General features: G+C 40.1%; 1 protein-coding gene across 1 annotated transcript in view; it reads right to left on the bottom strand.

The window, feature by feature from the left end:
- The window catches only part of LOC145416237 (glutathione S-transferase 1-like), a 31,449-nt gene extending 12,559 nt beyond the window's left edge, over nucleotides 1-18,890 (bottom strand). The window contains exon 1 of the mRNA XM_080285243.1: nucleotides 18,834-18,890. Within this exon, the coding sequence (XP_080141369.1) occupies nucleotides 18,834-18,890 (57 nt within the window). The remainder of the gene's footprint in view (nucleotides 1-18,833) is intronic.
- Nucleotides 18,891-21,799: the final 2,909 nt, after the last annotated feature.

Raw genomic sequence — 21,799 nt, 5'->3', positions numbered from 1 at the left:
GTGTAGATTTTCGTACTGTAATTTATCATCATTATTTTGTGTAGTTTTATATTTATGGTATGCCTGTTTTTTGGCTATTAAGTTTCTTTTAATTTCACTGGACCACCATTTTGGTTTACTATTACCAGCTGGACACCTGTTACGTAGTGGCACATATGACTTTACCACTACGTTATATTTTTTGGTGAATATTTCCCATGCTTGGTTTATGTCATCGGTTTCAGACATTTGATTCCAATCCGCAGTTGCAAGTAGCGCTCTGAGCCTAGTGAAATCAGCTGTACGATAATCTGGGACCTTTTTTTTGCTCTCTATTTCTTTTACTTTTTCAGTAGTAATATTAAACTGTATAATTCGGTGATCACTGGAACTAAACTCAGGTCCTGTTTCAACATTGTTAACTAGGTTATCATTTGTAGTCAAGATTATGTCTAGGATATTGTTTCCTCTCGTTGGGTATTCTACATGTTGGGAAAGAGCGCTTTCTTGAAGATTCGTGTAAAGCTCTTGTCCTGAGTGTGCCGTTAGCGGTTCACCCCACTTTGTTACTGGTAGGTTAAAGTCTCCAAAGATTACGCTATCCTCTTGACAACAAATTTCCGCAATTTGATCATAAAGTTTTTCATCTGTCTCAGTTGACTGTGCTGGAGGACAATAGACGAGACATATATTTATTTTGTGTGAATTAATACTTAGCTGAACATAACTGGCATCTATGTTGGTAATACTGGATTTGGATAGCACAAGGGGGTGGAGACTAGTTTTCACATATAGTAAAACACCGCCACCAGCTCGATGTGGTCGCTCACAGCTGAAAATATTGCACCCTGTTAATGAGTATTCAGCCAGAAAGTCACGGTCAGTGTGTTAATCCAGGACTCTGTGATGCCAACAATGTCATAATTTTCTAGGTAAATAAGAGATTCTAAATCCTCAAACTTGTTACGTAGACTACGTGCGTTAACATAGAAGACTCTAATTCCATCCCAAACAATTGGTGTTCTGACTCTGCGGGTATTTACGTTGTAGTTACTGCTCCTGGACAGTCCACATTTTTTTATTTGAAGAGGGCGACTTTATCGTGTAAGAGTCTACCTAGCCGTGCCGTGTCTACCGAGTTTAAATGGAGACCATCTTTCTGGAATAGAGTATGTTGCTCATAAAACTGGTCCCACTGATTGACAAAGTCGACTCCCTCTTGCGTGCAGAGAGATTTGAGTCGGTTATTTGTGCTGAAGGCCTTATCATAAAAACTATTCTCTGCCTTGATCACTGGGAGTATACCAGATATTATCACATTGGTGGACTTAGTTTTGAATCGTTTAATCATTTCATGATACTTTGCTAGCTATTCCTCCGATCTATTGCACTTCAGATCATTTGTACCAACATGGATGACGTATAGAGTTTTATTATTTGCGTCTTTTGTGACCTTATCGCAGGCTTCTGTGATATCACATAATCCACCTCCAGGAAAACAGTACCTCTTTCTGCTGCTGGGGACGCGTCCACAAAATTCCTCCAGCTGATTACGTACAATAGAGTCCCCAATAAGCCTTGTTTCTTCTGTCTCATCAACCGCTTCGGCAAGGATCTGGTAGCGATTGTACGTAGTTATGGGAAGGTGCTTCCTCGTACTTTTTCCGAATTTTGCGCCATTTCTTAGAATAGTAAAGAGGGCTTCGCATGGCGAGGAATGTACTGGATCGCTGGGTGAGGAAGATACTGGTACACTATCATTTGTAACTGCCTGACAGGCGGGGGCTTGTACGAGCTCAGTTTGTACGCGTCTTCCTTCATGAGTGTTGTTGCTGACTCCTACGTTTGCTGCTACAAACTCCTTCAGTATCTCAAATTCTGCCTTGAGTTCCCTGTAATTTCTCTGCAATTCAGCTAAACCATTTTCTAGATCTCTTCTCAAGATGTGAATGTGGGGTAAGAAAGTAGAAAAGCACCATCATCCTGCCTGGTAATACCCAAGGTCAACCAGACACTCGAAAATTTATCAGTTGCCGGATACTAAACACAGCCAGGTATTTCCTAATAATCCCACCGTATCCGATGTACATGTTGATTCCAGCCTTAACATTCTCGAGCTCCTGTAACTCACTTAGCTGAACAAAATAATGTGGTCTTACGGGAATAGAATACTAGATTTACTGGTGCCGGTATTAATATTCACAAGCGTCTGTGGGTCCGTCTGTAGTGAATAGATTCGCTTGGCCATCACAAGAACAGAATATTAAACTTGTCTCGACCATCAAAAGGCTATTGGTGACTATTAACGCTCAGGCGCTTGGGAGTCACTCATCTGAATAAAGTAGTTTGGAATTAGCTGCAGTTAAAATAGATATGATGTGTATAATACGATTGCCGGATTCATAACTAGCCTATCATTAAATATAAATTCTAATTCGTCAGTATTTCAAATAATATGAATTAATGGCACTTCGTTTACACTGGGGACCGATATATATTTGGCAGAGAGCATTCAGTTTCCTTCGTTATGGTATATTGGTATAACATGAATCACACACATTAGTGAAAGTTACTGGAGAGTATTTTCAAACACTTCGTCTGTTGTGTCAGAATGTAAAGACGGAACATTTTCAGATACTCTTTGGAGCGACTTGGACTCAGTGGTGGATCCAGAGGAATGGGGGGGAGGGGGGGAGGAAGTTGTACCTCTTCGTCTACTTCTTTTACAATTATGTATGCACAATTATAGAACGAAAACCTGCTTGAAATAGATAATTTTATAAAGCTCTGAAGAGACCATTTTTAGTGACAAGGTTAGAAATTTCCAATAACCCGTGTACATTCGTCTTCCTAAGCTGAAAAGAATCTTTGAAGACAGGAAGAATAAAGTATAAAAGAAGTAACTGGATTTAAGTAGTTAAACAATCTTGGAAACTCTTAACGGATGCCAGATTAAAACGTGAAATTGTTACCGGTAATAGATACTCTCCATTCTCTATTTTGCAGTTTGGCAGTAAGTTGAAATGTCACTTTGAATTGGAAGATTAAGTGTCAGTATCATTTACGTAGTTCTAAAGTACCGGTAAAGTAAATACCTGGCGGTGGAGGTGTAAGGTGTGAGATTATGTGACCTTCGTGGAGTCTGGGTGATGACTGGATTGTCCGCACCTTGGTTGCCACTTATCTAACCTCCCTCACGGCAAGCACCAGCGCCATCTACCCGCAAAATTATTGTTACTTTTTCAACCTAATAATCTGTTTTACATTTTAATCAGACTAAGACCCTCCCCCCCTTTTTTTTAACTCCTTGAATAGCGACCCAAAGTCTGGTTATTTTTGTTCAGCTTAGGGAGGGACCTCTGTATGAAGGGGATAATACAGTTTTCAGTGTTGGGTGACAACTCGTTAGTTAATTGGGGTCATAATGATGGTTATGGGATCACATTTTGGCCTTTACTGTATTTTATATCTGGGTGATGTTTCCCCTGAGGTACCGGTATTTCGTAAATGGATGTTTCCATGGCATTTCCGATATTTCCAGGTTGAATAAAATGATCAGACGTTAGCAAGAATGAGTTGAAAATACCGTCAGTCACCGCAGTAAACGGATTGAGGGAGATCTCTTGTGATGAGGAAGCTGGTAAAGGATACACGTAACCTTTACAATTCGAAAAGCGTCTCCTGAGGTAAATAAACTGGTCTAGAGGTAGCAAGAATATTTTATAAATATTATTGAACAGAAGAGACTAAGTCAAATCTGAGGAAAAAAGTTGGCCAAATGCTTTTAGCAAAACAGGATCAACAGCTAAAGATTAAACTTATCGAGAAAGTGGTAGCCTGGTTTTTGGTGGAAGAATTATAGCCAGTGTTTTCCAACTTGAAGATCCCTAAGCCATTCAGTTCAGTTGATATCTTCGTGTAGTCAGACTGAAGAGTCGATTTTACAGGTAACTAAGAAGGTCCAAACTGTGTGCAGCCACGGCTTGGTGTTCAAGTTGTGGAAGAGGCTCAGTTCCATCACCATAGTTGTTGTACCCACCGATGTCGTATGTTCTGTGGCCTTACATGACAGAACTGAGCCCCTCCCACAGTGTGCATATTGTCATGGCAGCATAAAATTCCATTCTTAAAATTAAATTAAGAATTCAATCCAACCATATGACTGAGGTTTATTATATTTTATAGTTAGAGCTTCTTATCTGAGTACAGTGCCATCAACTAATCTGGATGGGAATCATATATATATATATATATATATATATATATATATATATATATATATATATATATATATATATATTGTTACGAAACAGAGAAAGATAATGTACACTTTAAGTGAGAATGCTAAAAATCACTACTGTCCCGTAAAGTTCCAGGTTCAAAACAAAAGAGTTAGGTAAAATTACAAGTTAAAGTTTAATGCACAAACTAACAATAAAACATTCAGGACTCATAAGGATAAGGTAATGGCAAAAACAGGTTAAATATATGGTTAACTGCAATAGCCTCTATTAACACGAAATTAGCAAGAGTAAATTTATCTAAGTCAGCCCTGATAAAATGAGATACCAGATAATACTCAGTGAATGCCAGATAAATAATTACAGATACAAACTATTATCAAAAATGACTGACATAAAACTCTACATCAATCACAAAGACCCCACTAGGCCTAAGAATCAACCATATGCTACACAATACAAGAAAAAATACAACAACAGTTATACTCAAATTACACACAACTGCTAGATGTTTGGAGATTTCTTGAGCACTCACAATAATAATATCTGTACAGGGGAGGACAGAGATGTGAACAAAATGAGGAGCAGATCTAAGTGGCCATGATGCAGAGATTGAGCTCATTATATAGGGGCCGGCAGAGCCTGATACAACTTGTAAGAGGGACGCGCAAATGAAGCCATGGGGACAGAGAGCTGAAAATCCCGCTCGGAATAACAGAGAGAACAACTTACTCTACTATAACGGTAGAAGGGGGGGACTGAGGCAGAACACGCTCGTGATCAAACATGCAGCAACTGAGCGTTAAAATTACACAAAGGATGATGAAATCATAGGCTATGTAACAATATATATATATCTATATAAATATATATATATATATATATATATATATATATATATATATATATATATATACAATAAAGGATAACAGCGTTGTGTCCCCAGTCCGGTCAAGGTTATCCATGCTACTGGTAACCATGTATCCAGAACTACCTCTCCACGGGTCGAATTGTCGGCGACTAACCCGGTATCCTATCCAGCTACTGGATGAAGAGGGATTTGGAACCCAGCAGGACAAAATATAAAGCATGTCAAAAGTCGGATAAACTGCTTTGGAGTCAACGACCCTCATCAAATCCTCGCCGCCTTGCTTCCAGATGAGTCATCTAAGGCAAGCAGAGCAAACTGTAGACAAACCGGTGCTTCAGTTGGATGACACGTTCTCCTCACTCCAGATGTTTAATGCGGGAGTGGCCAGTTTCTCGGTTTAAAAAAGAAAAAAAAATCACGAGTGAAGTGGGTAAGAGGATAATCAAGGTGAACAGAACCAGCCAATTTAACGTCATGAGTAAGCAGCATTATTTATATAACATTTTTCGCCAGTCTGTTACTCAATTGTTTAACCCTTCAGTGCAATGACGCCACCACACGATTATATCCAACTTTAGGAGGATTTCCAAGTATTTAAGTGGTTAATTAAGGCTTTACCCAACCCCTCCTGTACGAAAAGTTTCTCCTAAACCGAATAAAAGATCGAAATTAACACAAAATAAGGACAGCTGTATATATTTCACATTGCTCTGTAATTTTGACGATTAGCCAATTGTTCTCAAAATTAAGACTTCATCTTTTCCTGACCTTCAACCCTTCTGCCAGGTTTGGTCTAAATCGGATCAGAATTGACGTTAACCTTTGACATTTCCGAATCAAACTACTTCATCGATGGTTGACCCTAAAACCTTCTACCAGCCGCGGAGCCAGTCGGATTTTATCATTCACATACATACAATACACACACACACACACACACACACACACACACACACACACCGAAACAAAAGACCCCTTGTGTAATAAGAAGAGCTTGATGGATTGAAGTGGGTAAAGAGGATGTGGAAGGTGAAGAGAGGGTCAGCATACCGTCATGGTGAGATGGGTGGGATGATAGCACTTTTCCCGCGTCGTCATCTTACTCATTGTCGGTTAACGAAGTTCCCTATCACCTTAACCCATGCGATTTATTTTGCCACACCTTACTGTTCTATTCTGTGTCATATAAATCCTTTAAGCATAGCCATATTTTGCCTAAATACGTACAAAAGGATATTAACCAGCCGTATCCAAAAATAAATCGCTAAGGAAGAGGCGAATACGGGCCTTTGTAAGGGGGAGGAGTTACGTTCATGGATATATAATTGCAAACAGTAATCCCTTTACACCTCCAGATTATGTGCTTTGTTACATGTATTATAGGAGGCTTCTTAGCACCTCCGTGGCGATTCATTTTGCGTATTATTTCACCTTAACATTCTATAGTACGTATTGAAGACCTCGTAACACCACTTCCATAGTGATTTAGCTTACATACAACACCATAATATTATCGTGTATGTTACTTATATCTCGTTTCTGTAGATTATGCCAGTAACATATAAGAGGATACTGAGGATGAATAGAATAAATCGCTAAGTAAGTGGTGTTAGATACAATATATCCAGAGTAACTCAGGACTCAGTGAGAGCTTGTTGCATGATTATAGTCCTTTTACCTTTACTTGCCCTAAATTTTTCGTCATTTTGCAGCTAACTTCATGCAGGTCAGTGGAGGAAATATACTATGGTTCTGCCTCCTATCAATAACACTTCTTTGTGACTAGCATTACATTTTAGTGTGAGATTTTACCTCTCAGCATTCAAGATGGAGAGAGTTTTAGGCCAGATTAGAGAGAGAGAGAGAGAGAGAGAAAACAGAAACACCAAGCAAATATTCCCGCCGGTTAAGGAGGTTCCCTAGCATCACTTCCTTAGCGACTTATTTTTGGATTGGACGGTTAATATAATTTTGTATGATATTTATGAAGTGTATGGTGCTATTAGAATGCTTTAATAATCAAGAGGAGAGCAAGGGTTAATAAGCAAAATAAATCGCTAATGAAGAGATGTTAGGGAGCTTCCATACCCGACAAGGATACGAACCCAGGACACGCAACCGACTCCTTAAAAATCCAGGGCCCCTTTTCAGTTTACGGTAAATGCGAACAGACTGGCGTTCATCTGTTCACGAGACCTTCGCCTAATATTTCGTTCTCGGTTGATCTAGGGAGCTGAATGCAGGATCACTGAATTGCATGTTATGTATGCTTTCAGTTACACCAATGCCACCCCCTCCCCCTCCCCGTATCTCTCCAGTATGCCCCCCTGCCACTCCCGGTATGCCACTCCTTCCCCTCCATTTTTCCACTTCAGTATGCCACCCCTTCCCCTCCTTGTTTCCACTCCAGTATACACCTCCCTCCTCATGTCCCCTTCAGTATGCCAACCCATCCCCCTCCTTGTTCCCCTTCCAGTATACCATGCCTTCCCCTTCAGTATGCCACCCCTACCCCTCCTTGTTTCCCCTCCAGTATGCCACCTCCTCCCCCCTCCTCATTTCCCCTTCCGTCATTATATCTGTTAAAAAAAAAAGAAAAATGATTCCTTGCATGACAAACTTGTTGCTATCCGTGAGATGAACTTAGCTGTATGACAGGTGATAAGGAGAAGCATTCACATGTGAAGCAGTACCTGCTGATAATGGCTCCATGTGATAAGACAAAAATGCTTCGGCATTTGAAAATGACAGCCTCTGACCAAAAGCTTGATATCGCGAGAAATGAAAATTCAGATGACATGTGTTGGTGACAATCATCCACTCACTTGATGCAGTGTTGCCCACTTCTTCCTTGGTCTTCAGACCTGTCACTTTTTATGTGTCTGCCCTCTCTTCCTATTTCTCCCATTTTTCCTATCACTTTTTATTACTCTTCTTTGCTTTTCAGGTGGCTTTAAATTGAATGACAAACGTAATGGTTTCGTGTAATCTAGGAAACCATTTACAACACAGGGTAGTAACCATATAACAAACCCACACGTGTTCCCTACTTGTCAACAAGTGGGATGACGGAAGGTAAGTGCCTCTCCCCGTAAAACCACTATGGTCGTACCATTCTAAAGTGGCGGTTTGGGTGGGGCACGAACCTCTGTACAGTGTGCCACGTTTTCCACATCGCGATACCTCTCTCTCTCTCTCTCTCTCTCTCTCTCTCTCTCTCTCTCTCTCTCTCTCTCCTGGGGGGAGATGTCATCACCCTAGGGAATTTTGTTTATGTGTCTTATAAACTTGTGCTTTCATTTCTTTATTTTGTTTTTTATTAAATTATTGTTTTACATATGACGCCAGACGACCTCGATGTTGAGGCGCCTTGCTTTGTTTTCATTCAATCATTCTCGCCCTCCTTCCTTCCCTCCCTTCATCTTTCCCTCAGCTTGACAATGCACTCAACACTGCCCCTTGCTTGCCTTCTCTCTCTCTCTCTCTCTCTCTCTCTCTCTCTCTCCTGGGAGAGATGTGCTTCACCCTTGGGAATTTTGTTTCTTTTATGAGTGACTTATAAACTTGTGCTTTCATTTCTTTATTTTTTTATTATATCTAATTATGTTTAAAAATATTATTGTTTTACATATGGCGCCAGATGACCTCGTTGTTGTGGTGCCATGATTTGTTTTCATTCAATCACTCTCTCCCTCCTTCCTTCCCTCCCTTCCTCCATCTCTCACTCAGCTGCACTCAACACTGCCCCTGGTCTGCCTTCCCCCCCCCCCTCTCTCTCTCTCTCTCTCTCTCTCTCTCTCTCGTCTGTGGTATTTTAGGATACATTTTGGTTATTTTCTTTTACGTTATAATGTACATATTGTAATTTTGAATTTATTTCCATACCACCCAGGAGGTAAAAGTCTTGGTGCGTTTTTTTTTAAGAGGTGTCCCCAAACAGGCCTATTCCTCTATCCCTCGGGTCGGGCTGGGTGTGTGTGAGTGTTGCCGCTCATGAGGGTTTTAATGTATATATATTTTTTACTAAGAAATTGGCATATTTTTTCTTATATTCCTGCACATTATCTTATAATCATAATTGTGACATTATTACCCACCCCAGAAATACAGTAACAGCCAATAAAAGTGACTACTTTTTTTTTAAGCAACACTGTAAAATAATTATGCCACATTTCTGTATTGACGTATAAATATTTTACGCATAATAAGTTTCCTGTTCTTTCATATATTATAATACACACGTTACCATTATATTCTTATGTGTTTATCTTATTGTGATGCCTATTACACATATATATCAGAACCTTTCACATAGCGGGTATGGAACACGTGGCACACTGTACAGAGGTTGGTGCCCCACCCAAACCGCCACTTAAGAATGGTACCACCATAACTCTAAAACAGACGGCCACCCTTTGCGGGATTATGGCGTCTGGCTATAGATATATTGATAATTAGAATTATTTTTGTCACATTTGAGAGTGTACGGTATTGAGTCAGGATTACTTCTGTTACAGTTTTGAGTATGTTTGTACTGTACATTACGAAGCCAAGATCTCTCAAAATTGATTAAAATGTCGCTAGAGCAATCCTGACTTACCTTGACTAATAATGAATGTCATCCTGAGTTTCGACGTTCGTGATAACAGAGTTTTCTAGCGATATTCATGATTGTTGTGAAGATTAGTCATGAGAGTTGACATTTTTCTGGCGATAACGCTTCTTACAAGCTGAGGCCAGTAGGTATGCATTAGTTGTATTATCGTTGTGATAGTAAGAGTGAATATTATAAGCTGCAATGATTAAATGTATTTCATATAACATGTAAAGGAAACAGACTCATCATTTCCATCTCATCTCACACCAGAAACAAGAAAACCAATAGAGTGCCCAACGAAATAGGTCACCCATTCATTCATTCATTCATTCACTCTACTTTTTGAAATTCTTTCCTCCATTTCACTGGCCAGAGAATTCCTCTCCCCCCAAAATAAATAAATAAATAAAAATAAATAAAGGATTCATGGTACCTATGAGATGAAGACCATTACGTCGACCGTCAGGCTTAGGGAGAGGCCTCTATTCCATTATCAAGCTCTTTAATGAAGCAGTTTGTTAAAGTGCAGTCAAAAGATAGAGTCTATTTAACTTATTTGTGCCCAAAGATTCCTGGTTTGTCTGAAGCTAAATTGAAACAGGGCTTATTAACCTGACCTGATATTTGAAAACTGATTTCTGATGCAGAATTTGATGGTGCGATGAACGACCCGGAAGGAGAGGCTTGGGTATGATTCAAAGAAGTAATTTCCAAGTTCATAGGTAACAATAAGGATCCAAATTACAAATAAATTGCAAGAAATTTGTTAGTCCAATTTAAGAAGTTGGGTTGCAACATGAATCTCAAAGTTCACTTTCTGGATTTGTAGTTGGAATTTTTTTTGCCCAAACTTGGAGTGGTGAATGAAGATCAGGGTGAATATTCCATCAGGATATGAAGGACATGGAAACAAGGTACCAGGGAGGTTGGGATGTCATTATGATGGCGGCCTACTGTTAGATGATTCATAGGGGCGCAGCAGAAAAAATGAACAAACGACTGGCCATCAAACGAACTTTTGGAGCAAAAAAAAACAAAAAAAACGAGAAGTTACAAGGACAAGAGAAGTTATGTGTGAGTCATGGAATATATATAGTGTTGTTTCCTTTACATATTGTATATGTTTTAAAAAATTCATTGGCTAAATATATCACCTTCAATTGCTTTAGAACAATATTGTATTGATTGATTGAAATTGATAATTTGCTATATTTTCACTAAATTTGTTTTAAATTTTGAATTAAAATGTGATGTGATGGAAATATTATAAATGTATTTTATTAATGTGTTCATAAGTGCAATAAAAAAAATCTATCAACCTATCTATTGCCAGACGCCTCAATCCCGTTTGGGGTGGCCACAAACAAATCGCCTCCACGTCGTCTTGTCCCCCGACATCTCACTGCCCTGCTCCCAACTCACACCCCCCTCTTTCATATACCTATCCACCCCATCCCTCCATCTCATCCTCGGCCTCCCCCTCCCTCTTCCCCCCTCCACCTCACTCACATACACTCTCTTCGTCAGTCTTTCACCCTCCATCCTCTCCACATGGCCAAACCACCTCAGTGTGTTCCTCATAATGCTTCCTATCACATCTACATCCACACCACAACGCTCCTTTATATCCTCATTCGTCAGCCTGTCTCTCCATGCGACTCCACAGGCTCCTCTTAAATAACTCATTTCCACTCCTCTCACTCTTGACTTGTGTCCTTCCAACAACGTCCAAGCTTCACTTCCGTACATTAGAGTTGGTATCACAATACTGTCATGTAGTAACTTTTTCACTTCCATGCTCACTTCCCTGTTTCTTATCACTGCTTTCAAAGAACCAGCAACCTTTCTTCCCTGCTGTACCCTTTCACGCACTTCACCCTCCAAACCTCCATCCATACTCATCACACTACCCAAGTACTTAAATGTACTCACATTTTCCAGTTCCTCACCATCCAACCTCGCTGTACATTGACTGACTTCACCTTTCTCAAAGACCATCACTTTACTCTTCCCTACATTCACCTTTAGATTCCGTTTCTTACACACTCTCCCAAACTCATCCAACAAGCCTTGCAGCTCCCCTTCGTCTTCACTCAACAACACAGAATCATCTCCAAACAACAGGACAAGGAGTTTCCAAACACTATCCTCTCTCACCAGGGCCACTCGAACATCCACTACCCTACCTTGTACCTCTTTTATTACCCCATCCATGTAAAGATTGAACAACCATGGAGACATGACACATTCCAGTTTCAACCCAACTTTCAAAGAGAAAAATTCACTTAGTTCACCATCCACACGCATTGCAGCCTTCGCAACATGGTACATACTCTTCACAGCATTCAACAACTTCCCATCTACTCCATATATTCTTAACACTTTCCACAATCCTTGTCTGTCCACCCTGTCATATGCTTTCTCCAAATCCATGAAAGCCGCATACAACTTCTTTCCCTTCTCTAGAAACTTTTCCACTAAAGATCTAAGAATGAATATGTGATCTACACAACCTCTTCCCTTCCTAAAGCCTCCCTGTTCTTCTCCAACTAATTTCTCTGTTCTTTCTCTAACTCTGTCAATAAGTATGCTACCATACACTTTTCCTATTATACTAAGAAGACAAATGCCCCTATGATTACCACACACTTCTTTTTCCCCTTTTCCTTTGTACAAGGGAATAATTATACCTGACTTCCAATCCTCCGGGACTCTACCTTCCACCCAGGCCAATCTGCACATCTTCCACATCCATTCTACTACTATCTCTCCCCCATGCTTCAGCATTTCACCACACACTCCATCAATTCCTGTGGCTTTCCCCGATTTAACTTTCTTCATTGCTTCCACAACTTCTATCTTACTGATTTCTTCCTGTCTTCTCACCTCCTTCCTTCTCCCAGACATTCCCCAGCCACTTATACTCGCATTACTTCCATCCTCATGTTCAACAATTCCTTAAAGTGCTCTCTCCATCTGCTCACTTTTTCTCCCTTCTCCACTAGTAATCTACCATTTTTATCTTTCACTCCCCTGCTAACTTCACTTTCACCCTGTCTTACTCTTTTCACCTCTTTCCAGAACTTTTTCTTACAGTCCCTCCACTTTACACTCAAATTCCTTCCAAATTCCTCATCCACTCTCTTCTTACTCTCTCTACTAATCTTTTCACCTCTCTCTTTCTTTCTACATATAACTCTCTCTTCCGCCTCTCAACTTCTTCCACGCCCCTATTTCTCATCCATTCATTGTGTGCTTTCTTCTTTTGTGCCACAGCCTGTCTCACCTCTTCAGTCCACCACGCTGTTCCTTGCAGCCCCCTCCGTCTTCTCTTCCTTCCACACACCACATCACATGCTGCACATATTTCTTCTGTAAATGTCCTACACACACCTTCCACGCCTCCCATCTGCTCCAATTCATATTTGCCCAATCGTTCCTCCACTTCTCTTTTATACTCTGCCTTTTTATCATCCTCTTGTAACCTTTCCACTCTCCTTGCAACTACTCCTTCCTCTCGTCTTTCCCTTCTTCTATTCCTCCATTTTACTTGAATTCTAATTCTGGCCACCACCAAGTAGTGGTCAGAAAGTCCACTCCCCCAACCTCTATGAGCTCTTGCATCCATTACACATCTTCGCATCCTTTCATCCACACACACATAATCAATCATTGCCTTCCTTTCATTCAGTTCACCACCCACCCTTCTCATCACTGGCCATGTATGCCTGTGGATCATTTTATGCCTGAAGAGGGTATTGGCTATCACCAACCCCTTCCCAGCACAAATGTCCACTAATGCACTCCCATTCTCATCTATCTCAGCAGGCACACCCCACTCACCAACTATTCCATCCAACTTCACATTCCCAACTTTACCATTCATATCACCAATCAAAAACACTCTCTCATTCCTTCCAAACTTTTCCATGCACACTTCCACATTTGTCTAGAACTCTTCTCTCACTCTGCTAGCACGATCTTGCGTTGGCGCATACACACACACAATCGCCCACATTTGTATTCCAACTTTCAACTTTACCCACACAATCCTTGACCCAACTGATCCATACTGTCTTATGCTCTTTTTCCATCTTTTATACACAGCTATACATATTCCTTCCTATGCCCTCTCATTCTCACCTACTTCTGCACATATACCCCATCCATACTCCCATTCTCTCACACTTTCTCCTCTCCATTTTGTTTCAGTTATTCCACATACATCCACTTTCGCACCCTCAAGCACCTGGACAATCTCTCTCTCTTTCACCTCATCATTCGCTCCCCTTACATTCCACCTTCTGATAACCATGTCCTTTGTCCGGTCCTTGGTCGTCATCGTTTGGTCAGTCCTTGTCCGAGGCTTATTGTTTGTTTTTTTTAGTTAGTTGTTTTCCGGGGAGGGGCACTAACCCCCCGCCAACCCTTTTAGTCGCCTTTTACGACAAGCAGCGATACTGGGGGATTATTCTTGAAAAAAAAAACCTACCCCCAGGGGTAGGGGGGGTTTTAATGCTACTCGGAATTTAAAAAAAGAAAAACATACTTAATTGTGCAGACCTGTGTCATTTACACCTGTGGAACTGATGACAAATCTTCAAATCTACGTTTCATATTTATTTATTCATGGAAATTAGATCAATAGTAAGGAATTTAGTAAAAATATGTAGCCTATAAATAAAGGACCATACACACATATACTCTCTCTCTCTCTCTCTCTCTCTCTCTCTCTCTCTCTCTCTCTCTAACTAATAGAAAAACAAGTAGCCTATCCATACCAAGGAATTAATTACGAGATATATCGACTTAATTCAAGACACTTAAATGACTAATACCTTAGTCTAGTTTCATTTCTGCTGGTCAGTTAGACCTATATGTTTTTGATCTGACCAATTATTATTATTTTTTTATGTGAGGAAGAAGGAACCAAAGGCAACGAGCCCGTAAAACTGTTCCTTCCAAGAGAAAAACAAAATACAAGAGAGAGCCAAATTCAAGATCCGATCATTTCGAGATGCCTGGACACACTGCGTTTGAAAGACTGGAGATCATAGGAAGCAGGAAAGGCAGACAAAGGGAGACAGTTCCAGAGTTGACCTGTTGCATAAATGAAGAACTGGGAGTAACGGTTAACTCTTGCATTAGAGAGTTGGACAGAAATGGGATGAGAGTTTGTTGCTAGACGGGTGCAACGCGACCGTCGTAGAGGTGGAGGAATGCATGCAGACGGTTCAGAGGAGCAGTGACCATTGAAGTAGCGATAGAAATGAGATAAAGATGCAATAGTGCGGCGAAGAGACAGAGGTTGAAGGGAGTCACTAACAGGGGGAGAGTTAATGAGACGAAAAGCCTTTGACTCCACCCTATTGAGAAGAGCTGTATGTGGGGAGCCTCCCCACACATGAGAGTTGTACTCCACGCAGGGGTGGATAAAACCCCTGTATAGAGTCAACATTTGTGCAGGGGTAAAGAAGGAACGGAGTCAGCTTAGCACACCCAATCTCTTAGAAGCAGATTTTACAAGAGATGTAATATGATCTTTCCAAGATAAGTCCCGAGTAAATGAATCCCCAAGCATGTTCAAGGATGATGCAGGATAAAGCTGAATATTATTAAACATTAGTGGGTATACCTGTGGAAGATTCTGTCGGGTTGATAGGTGCAAAAACTGAGTCTTTGATGCATTAAAAACAACCAGATTATTTTTACCCCAGTTAGAGATACGAGCCAAGTCAGACATTAGGTGTGCCATAGGTTATCATAACCTAAGAATTCATAGCAAATAAATCATTACCGAACATTCTCCCCTTAATAAGCTCGTGCATCAATTACTCACTCTCTGCTAAAACAAAATTGTTTGGGTGTCACTGAAATAGAATACTAGATTTGCCACAGTCAAGACAAGGTAAATGGTTCATGTACCAATATTAGCACTTTTATTCTTTTATAATTAATTATCAGCAAAATATAAGTATCTTTTTAGAATAAAATACGAGAGAACACACAGCGATGAGTGTGAAAAAGAGAGCATCGCAATAACTACAGTTCGTCACCTAATGTTACAGCTTATTTTACGTGGCTTGATGGCAAAAAAAAAAAAAAAAAAAAGTAATGGTACGGCTCTACATTTTTCTCATAGAACTTATTCGTGACTAATATCGTATTCTAATGGTAATCTAAAGTTATAACCCTGAAATGTGGATGCAGGGAGCAATTTCAGATCAAGTAGGAGTAAAAGAATTCCATGCTTTTTTTTGGTGCGTATTTTTCCCCGAGTTTTTGCCGCTATATGCGAGTCAGCCGTAATGGAAGTGAAAAATTGCGATTTATTTATTCGGCAGTGAACGTTGCAATATGGGAAACGACTTGCCTATCAAGTTCTCCAGCAAATGCATTTTTATAACGTAGTTCGTTTTCGGATGGCGGCAGGATTTCGCTTTATTTCTATTGTTTTCTTTTTGCCAGTATTTTTGTGTTTTGCCTTTTGTTTCCATTTTTCTTACTTCCAGCTCTGTCTGATTCTCCCTCCCTCTCACCGACTCTCTCTTTTGCCACCTTCTAGGCGAGTCTGCATGACCTGTATAAACAGTACTTTAGATTTCGTTATGTTTTCATTCGTTATAGCCACTCTATATTTACCACCACTTCACTGAAACAAAGAACAAAAAAGTAAAACATAATCACATATTACGTACTTTCCAGCTTTCCAGTCACTGGGCCTTCATTATGATGTCTCTGGCTTAGGCTACTGCGAGAACATTTTATTTTGGAGGGACCACGAACAGCGAAAGGATCAGTGAAGGTGACAACCCCACCATCTCGAGAAACCTCCCTTAGCTCCTTCAGTTACAGTAAATGTCTATTTTTGTGTGTGTATATTTTCAAAGGATAATATTCAGCTTGGGAAAGGCTTTTTATACTGGAGATGTTGTTGAAAGCTATATCTGGCTCCTCCAATCCGAAAAGTCTCTCCAAAGCAGAATAACAGCGTCTGCAGGTCGCATATATAAAATATCAAATGCGTTCCCTGAATCAAAGGTTAATCTGAATGTAGTCGGTTGGTGAATGCAGAAAGTATAAAAAGGCGTAACTGTACATAAAGGTGATTATGGACACTATCGTTACCTTGTTCCCCCTTTTTTTTCTTTTTCTTTCATAATAACCTTTGTCGTAAAGTTTCTAAGGTCGATTTGTTTTCATCTGACTGCAATGTGTCGCTTCCACAACTTCCTAAAAACAAAAGTCAAGGCTGCATAATATTCAATGAGCTTTAATTGTGGGGTAGAAGCTGAGTCCCCTTGCTTACCTTACTATTCAAATCGATCAAATAGTCCGACTGCAATTGTCCATCACCTGAACTGAGAGGGCTTAGGGATATTTATCAGGATAAATGAAAATCTAATCATGAGCCCATCATATAAGGTTAATTCAGAGTCACAAAAACATGGCTACTACATATGGGGAAATTCGATGCTTAGCAGGGCAATTAAATTCCATCGCATAGATATTTCTGACCGTTGGTTCGACGATTTTTTTCTCGTTCATAAAGTACTTCCTGGAAATTACAGAACAATATATTGGTAGTACTTATTTTTCAGTGCTTAAACATTTGCTGTGCGTGATGTTCCTAGCTCTCCAGCATTTACAGTCTCTGTCTGTCTGTCTGTCTGTCTGTCTGTCTCTCTCTGAATCACACGGTCTCTTACAATGATCTAAATAAGGGTTGGGATGATGATGTCGATAATGATCCTGTTTATGCTGATGACGGTTTCCGAATGTTTACACCGTTTTCCCGTAACATTATATTCCAGTTTGAAAATCTAAGGAAAGAATGATATCCTCAAAGCACTTATTTATTTCTAAACCTTTCACTGCAAAGGTTTTCCCTCAGCTAGATAAAATTAGGTGACGGTAACAAGGAAAAAAGAAACCATTATAGCGAATGTGTTATTGGAAACGAATTCTAACTTTTTCATTACAGAGTGTCTGCACTAAGCTGAATTCAAACGTTTGGCTGTAGCAATAAAATATAAAATGTAAATGTACAGAAGGATTTCATGGAGAGTCTTCCCGCTCTATACTCATTCCGCACCAATATAATGGACGGTGTAGCTACGCGGCGTTGTATGCACAAAGTTACCTAGTGCTGAATGTTCTGTGTAGTTCAAAATTAGAGGGGGAGGGGAAGGTCTATGATGCAAAGACCCCCAGTTAGGATATGCTTGGACAGGATAGGTTAGGTTAGGCTGGAGCATTAGGTTCCCTGTAGGGGAATTTTATTGTACATACAAATGAGCTGGTGATAGCTACCACACATGTGCCGCATGTGTCAGTGGTTTGTGCGTGCCACTAAGGTGGAAAACTTTCTGCACGTGGGAGCTTTGTGCATCCTTCATCAACAATGGTCTACAAAAGTTAAAAAGTGTTATGGTTATAGTATATTTTTAGGTGATTCTAAGCAACATGAACCTGTAAATTTCGAATATGATATCCAATTGTTGCCAGCACGTCCAGTTTTCGAGAACCATTGTATCATAGGAAAATCTGTTAGTGTGCTGGAAACTCCAACTCGACTCCAGTCATAGAGATAGATATACCTTGTAAAGTTGCACTCAGCTAGTAATTGTGGCGGTTATATCAGTTTCAGTTAAGTACCTGAAAAACAAGATATTTAGGAACTCAAATTGAATCAGCCACAGCCGAAAGTCGGGTAAAACTATCCGACAATCAAGCAGATGATTTTTTTTTTTTTACACCAATGTATGCAACGGTAATCTTATATTTGCTCTTACTCCATTTCAGCTTTTCTTTACTGTTACAGTTCCTTGATCTGTGTTGGCAAGCAATGAAGCACCACAACTGTATGAATGCATTAGACTCTTTCCGCTACATCTGCAGGTTCTTTACATCTGAAAGACTGAAGAGACCAATTACAATGAATGTTTAAAGTGTTTACAAACATCGCTTCAAATGTCCTGACGGTAATCAAGACAAGATGTGGGCACCCCATATGGCATGCAAGCTTAGTGTAAACAACATGAAATGACCATCAGGTATGCCTTTTGCTGTTGCTACTTTTGCCTCACTAACACCAAAGGGAATTTGGTGAAAACTCGGTCCAAGATCTTGTAGCCTTACATACCTTCTCCTCTAAGGCAAGCACCCCATGGCCTTGAGCTTCCAGTTCCAGATCCTTCATTAAGTACCACAAGTGAATCAGAATCTAGTGAGGAGGAGTGTTGCATGGGTGCCAACTTTCAAGAAGATTTAGAGAGCAAGGAGCCACACCTCATCAGTCAGGTAAAGCTTCATGACCTTATAAGAGACCTTAACTCCCCCAAGGAGAAAAAATAATGATTTCCATCGATTTCAACTCAAGCAATGGAACATGCTACAAAGTGGAGTTTATACCACCACTTTCCGTCATAGACATGAAATGCTCTCAATGTACTTCAAGATGGATAATATGATTTGTTACTCTAATGATTTATCGTTAATGCAACACCTTTGTAAGTCTCGTCCTTATCAAAAAGGATAATGGTGGTTCTTAGATACTGGGAAGAATGCACTGAAGGCAGTCCTTTTCCATGATGGAAATGAGCTTCCTTCTGTTCCAGTTGTACATGCCCATGGAATGAATCCACTACTGGCTACAAAACACATCAATGGAGCATCTGTGGGGACTGGTGATTGACTTGCTTCTAGGACTTTAGCAATGTTACACAAAGCACAGATGTTTTCTCTGTTCATGGGACAGCAGAGCAGATGCTAAGCATTGCACACAAAATGAATGCCCAGTGTGACCGAAAGATATGATTGGAATTTCAACTGTCTTAACACGCTGCGTCCCATTGACGTATATATACATCCGAATGTTTTGTCATTGTGACTCCCATTGACGTATATAAATGTGCCGCAATTGCAAGGTCCATCATTTGCACATTTTTCAAATTTTGTGTGTGATTTTTGGACGTATACATGGGACACTTTCCTCTACCCAATGCCAGGCGGAGACAATTCCTTACCCCGTGTGAGCTCCCCTCCCCCGCATGCCATTGTCTCGGCAACTCACCTGTTACCAGTGACCTGGCCAGTAAAGACATGTCGCATCACGGGACGAAACTCAAGGTCAGAGTGATTCCCCAATCGATGACAATGAGGAAGACAAAGTTAACATAGCATTAGAGGAAGAAACAGTCAGAAATGATGATCAAGTAATGTCGCCAAAAAAAGTGCAGTATGTTGATGTGTTTAGTGAGTGAAACAATGTTTATTTTGCCTATATTACTGTGTGAAAACCAGTATACTCTCCTACTACATACAAATTTTTACCAAATAAATAAGTATCTATTATGAGTGGTTTGGAGTAGTACACGTTTTCTCTGGAGCCAGACCCCATAGAAAACACAGGCAGGTAAGGGCATTGCTACCTGTATCAGCATTTTAACCTGCCGCATGCCAGTGCTGTTTTAAAACGGTCTGACAAAAATCTGTGGTCAGTGCCAGTGCCATTTTAAAATGGCTTAAAATTAAAACATTCACTGTGACCACATTTTTCAAGATTCGCCAGTAATAATTGGCAGGCATGTATGTTGGCTATTCCTCTATCATGCCCCAGGCGGTCAAGGCCATACACCCACTCGCTTCCCCCCCTCACGCTCACTCTGCCTCACACTGCCTGTGTGCCTCAGTCAGTGCCTTACATGGTGAAGGCATGTTGTACATATTTTCACGTAAGTGTTGGGACTACACATAATGAAATCAAGTTGTAAATATTTTCTTGTAAGTGTAAGTACCATACATAGTGAAGTCAAGTTGTAAATACATTCTTGTAAGTGCCAGGAGTGTACATAGTGAAGTCAGGTTGTACCAATCATCAAGTAAGTGTAAGACAATGCATTCATGGTGAGAGAGACACGCAAATTGTGACAGATGTTGAAGTAATAAGCAATCAGAAAAGTGTACTGAACATTGCTATACCTTCCCAGCATAAATACCTGAGTCTACCCTACACTGAAAACGGCTTTCTCTCACCTACATGGCGAGCATGAGAGAGTGGGAATGCCTGTATACGAGTATGCAGGACTCAACATAACCCATTTCCGAGCTTCGGTGAGTATTTTAAAGGTAAAATTCATTGTTTTCACATCAAAATCTATCCTTTTAGCCAAAAAAAAAAAAAAAGTCAAAAAATGGCCGGCATGGGGGCAACACATAGGGCTAAAAATAGCTGGCACATGGTGGGTTAAACCTCAGGTGAGTGATTTCTCTATGAATTTTCGATGTTTCTCATAAAAAGAGGAGGTTTTATTCAAAAAAAATAAAAATAGAAAATCTACCGGAACTGGAGGAGTCATTGGTTAAAATTTGCCGAGATGGAGTGGGTTAACAAAGCTCTTGTTGACCCTGAGAAGATATTCTTGTCTCCATTTCATCTGAAACTTTGATGAAGAACTTTGTGATGGCCATGGATCAAAATGATGCTGGCTTCCACTGCTTGCTAACGAAGTTCCAATGCATTGTATCTGAGGTCAAAGTAAAGGCAGTTTTTTTTCTATTTCATTTTACATTCAACGATCAAGATTTTGTACAGAGCTTATCTGAGTTGGAAAGGACTGCATGGAAGACGTTCATGGTTCTTACCAAGAATTACCTGGGAAATTTTCGAGCACCCAAGTCTGAGAAGCTTGTGGACAAAATGTTAAAGAGTTACTATGCATTCGGTGCTCAAGATTAATTTCTTCCATTCTCTTTTGGACTAGGCCTACTTTCTGTTTATTCTTGGCAATGTCAGTGATGAACGTGACAAAAGGTTTCACCACAAAATTGTCATAACGGAGAGCCGATATCAAGGCCGATTCAATCCAGACATGATGAGCGACTATTATTGGACTTTACAGCGTGATAGTAAGTGCTCCTACAAACACAAAATGCAGAGTCACTTCTTATGTGCAAAGGTCGTGTAATAATGTTTTGTATACATATCGGTTTGTGCTTAGTATGTGATATAAATTAAAGACTTAGTATATTATTTTTGTAACAATATATAGACTTATTGACACTTATTTGACGAATTTGCATGTTTCATGGAATTTTCCCTCACTTACG

This window comes from Coenobita brevimanus, chromosome 105 (assembly GCF_032717465.1).
Source record: "Coenobita brevimanus isolate Jiangsu-jjx chromosome 105, ASM3271746v2, whole genome shotgun sequence".
Lineage (NCBI taxonomy): Eukaryota > Metazoa > Arthropoda > Malacostraca > Decapoda > Coenobitidae > Coenobita > Coenobita brevimanus.
This window is presented reverse-complemented; position numbering and strand designations above follow the sequence as displayed.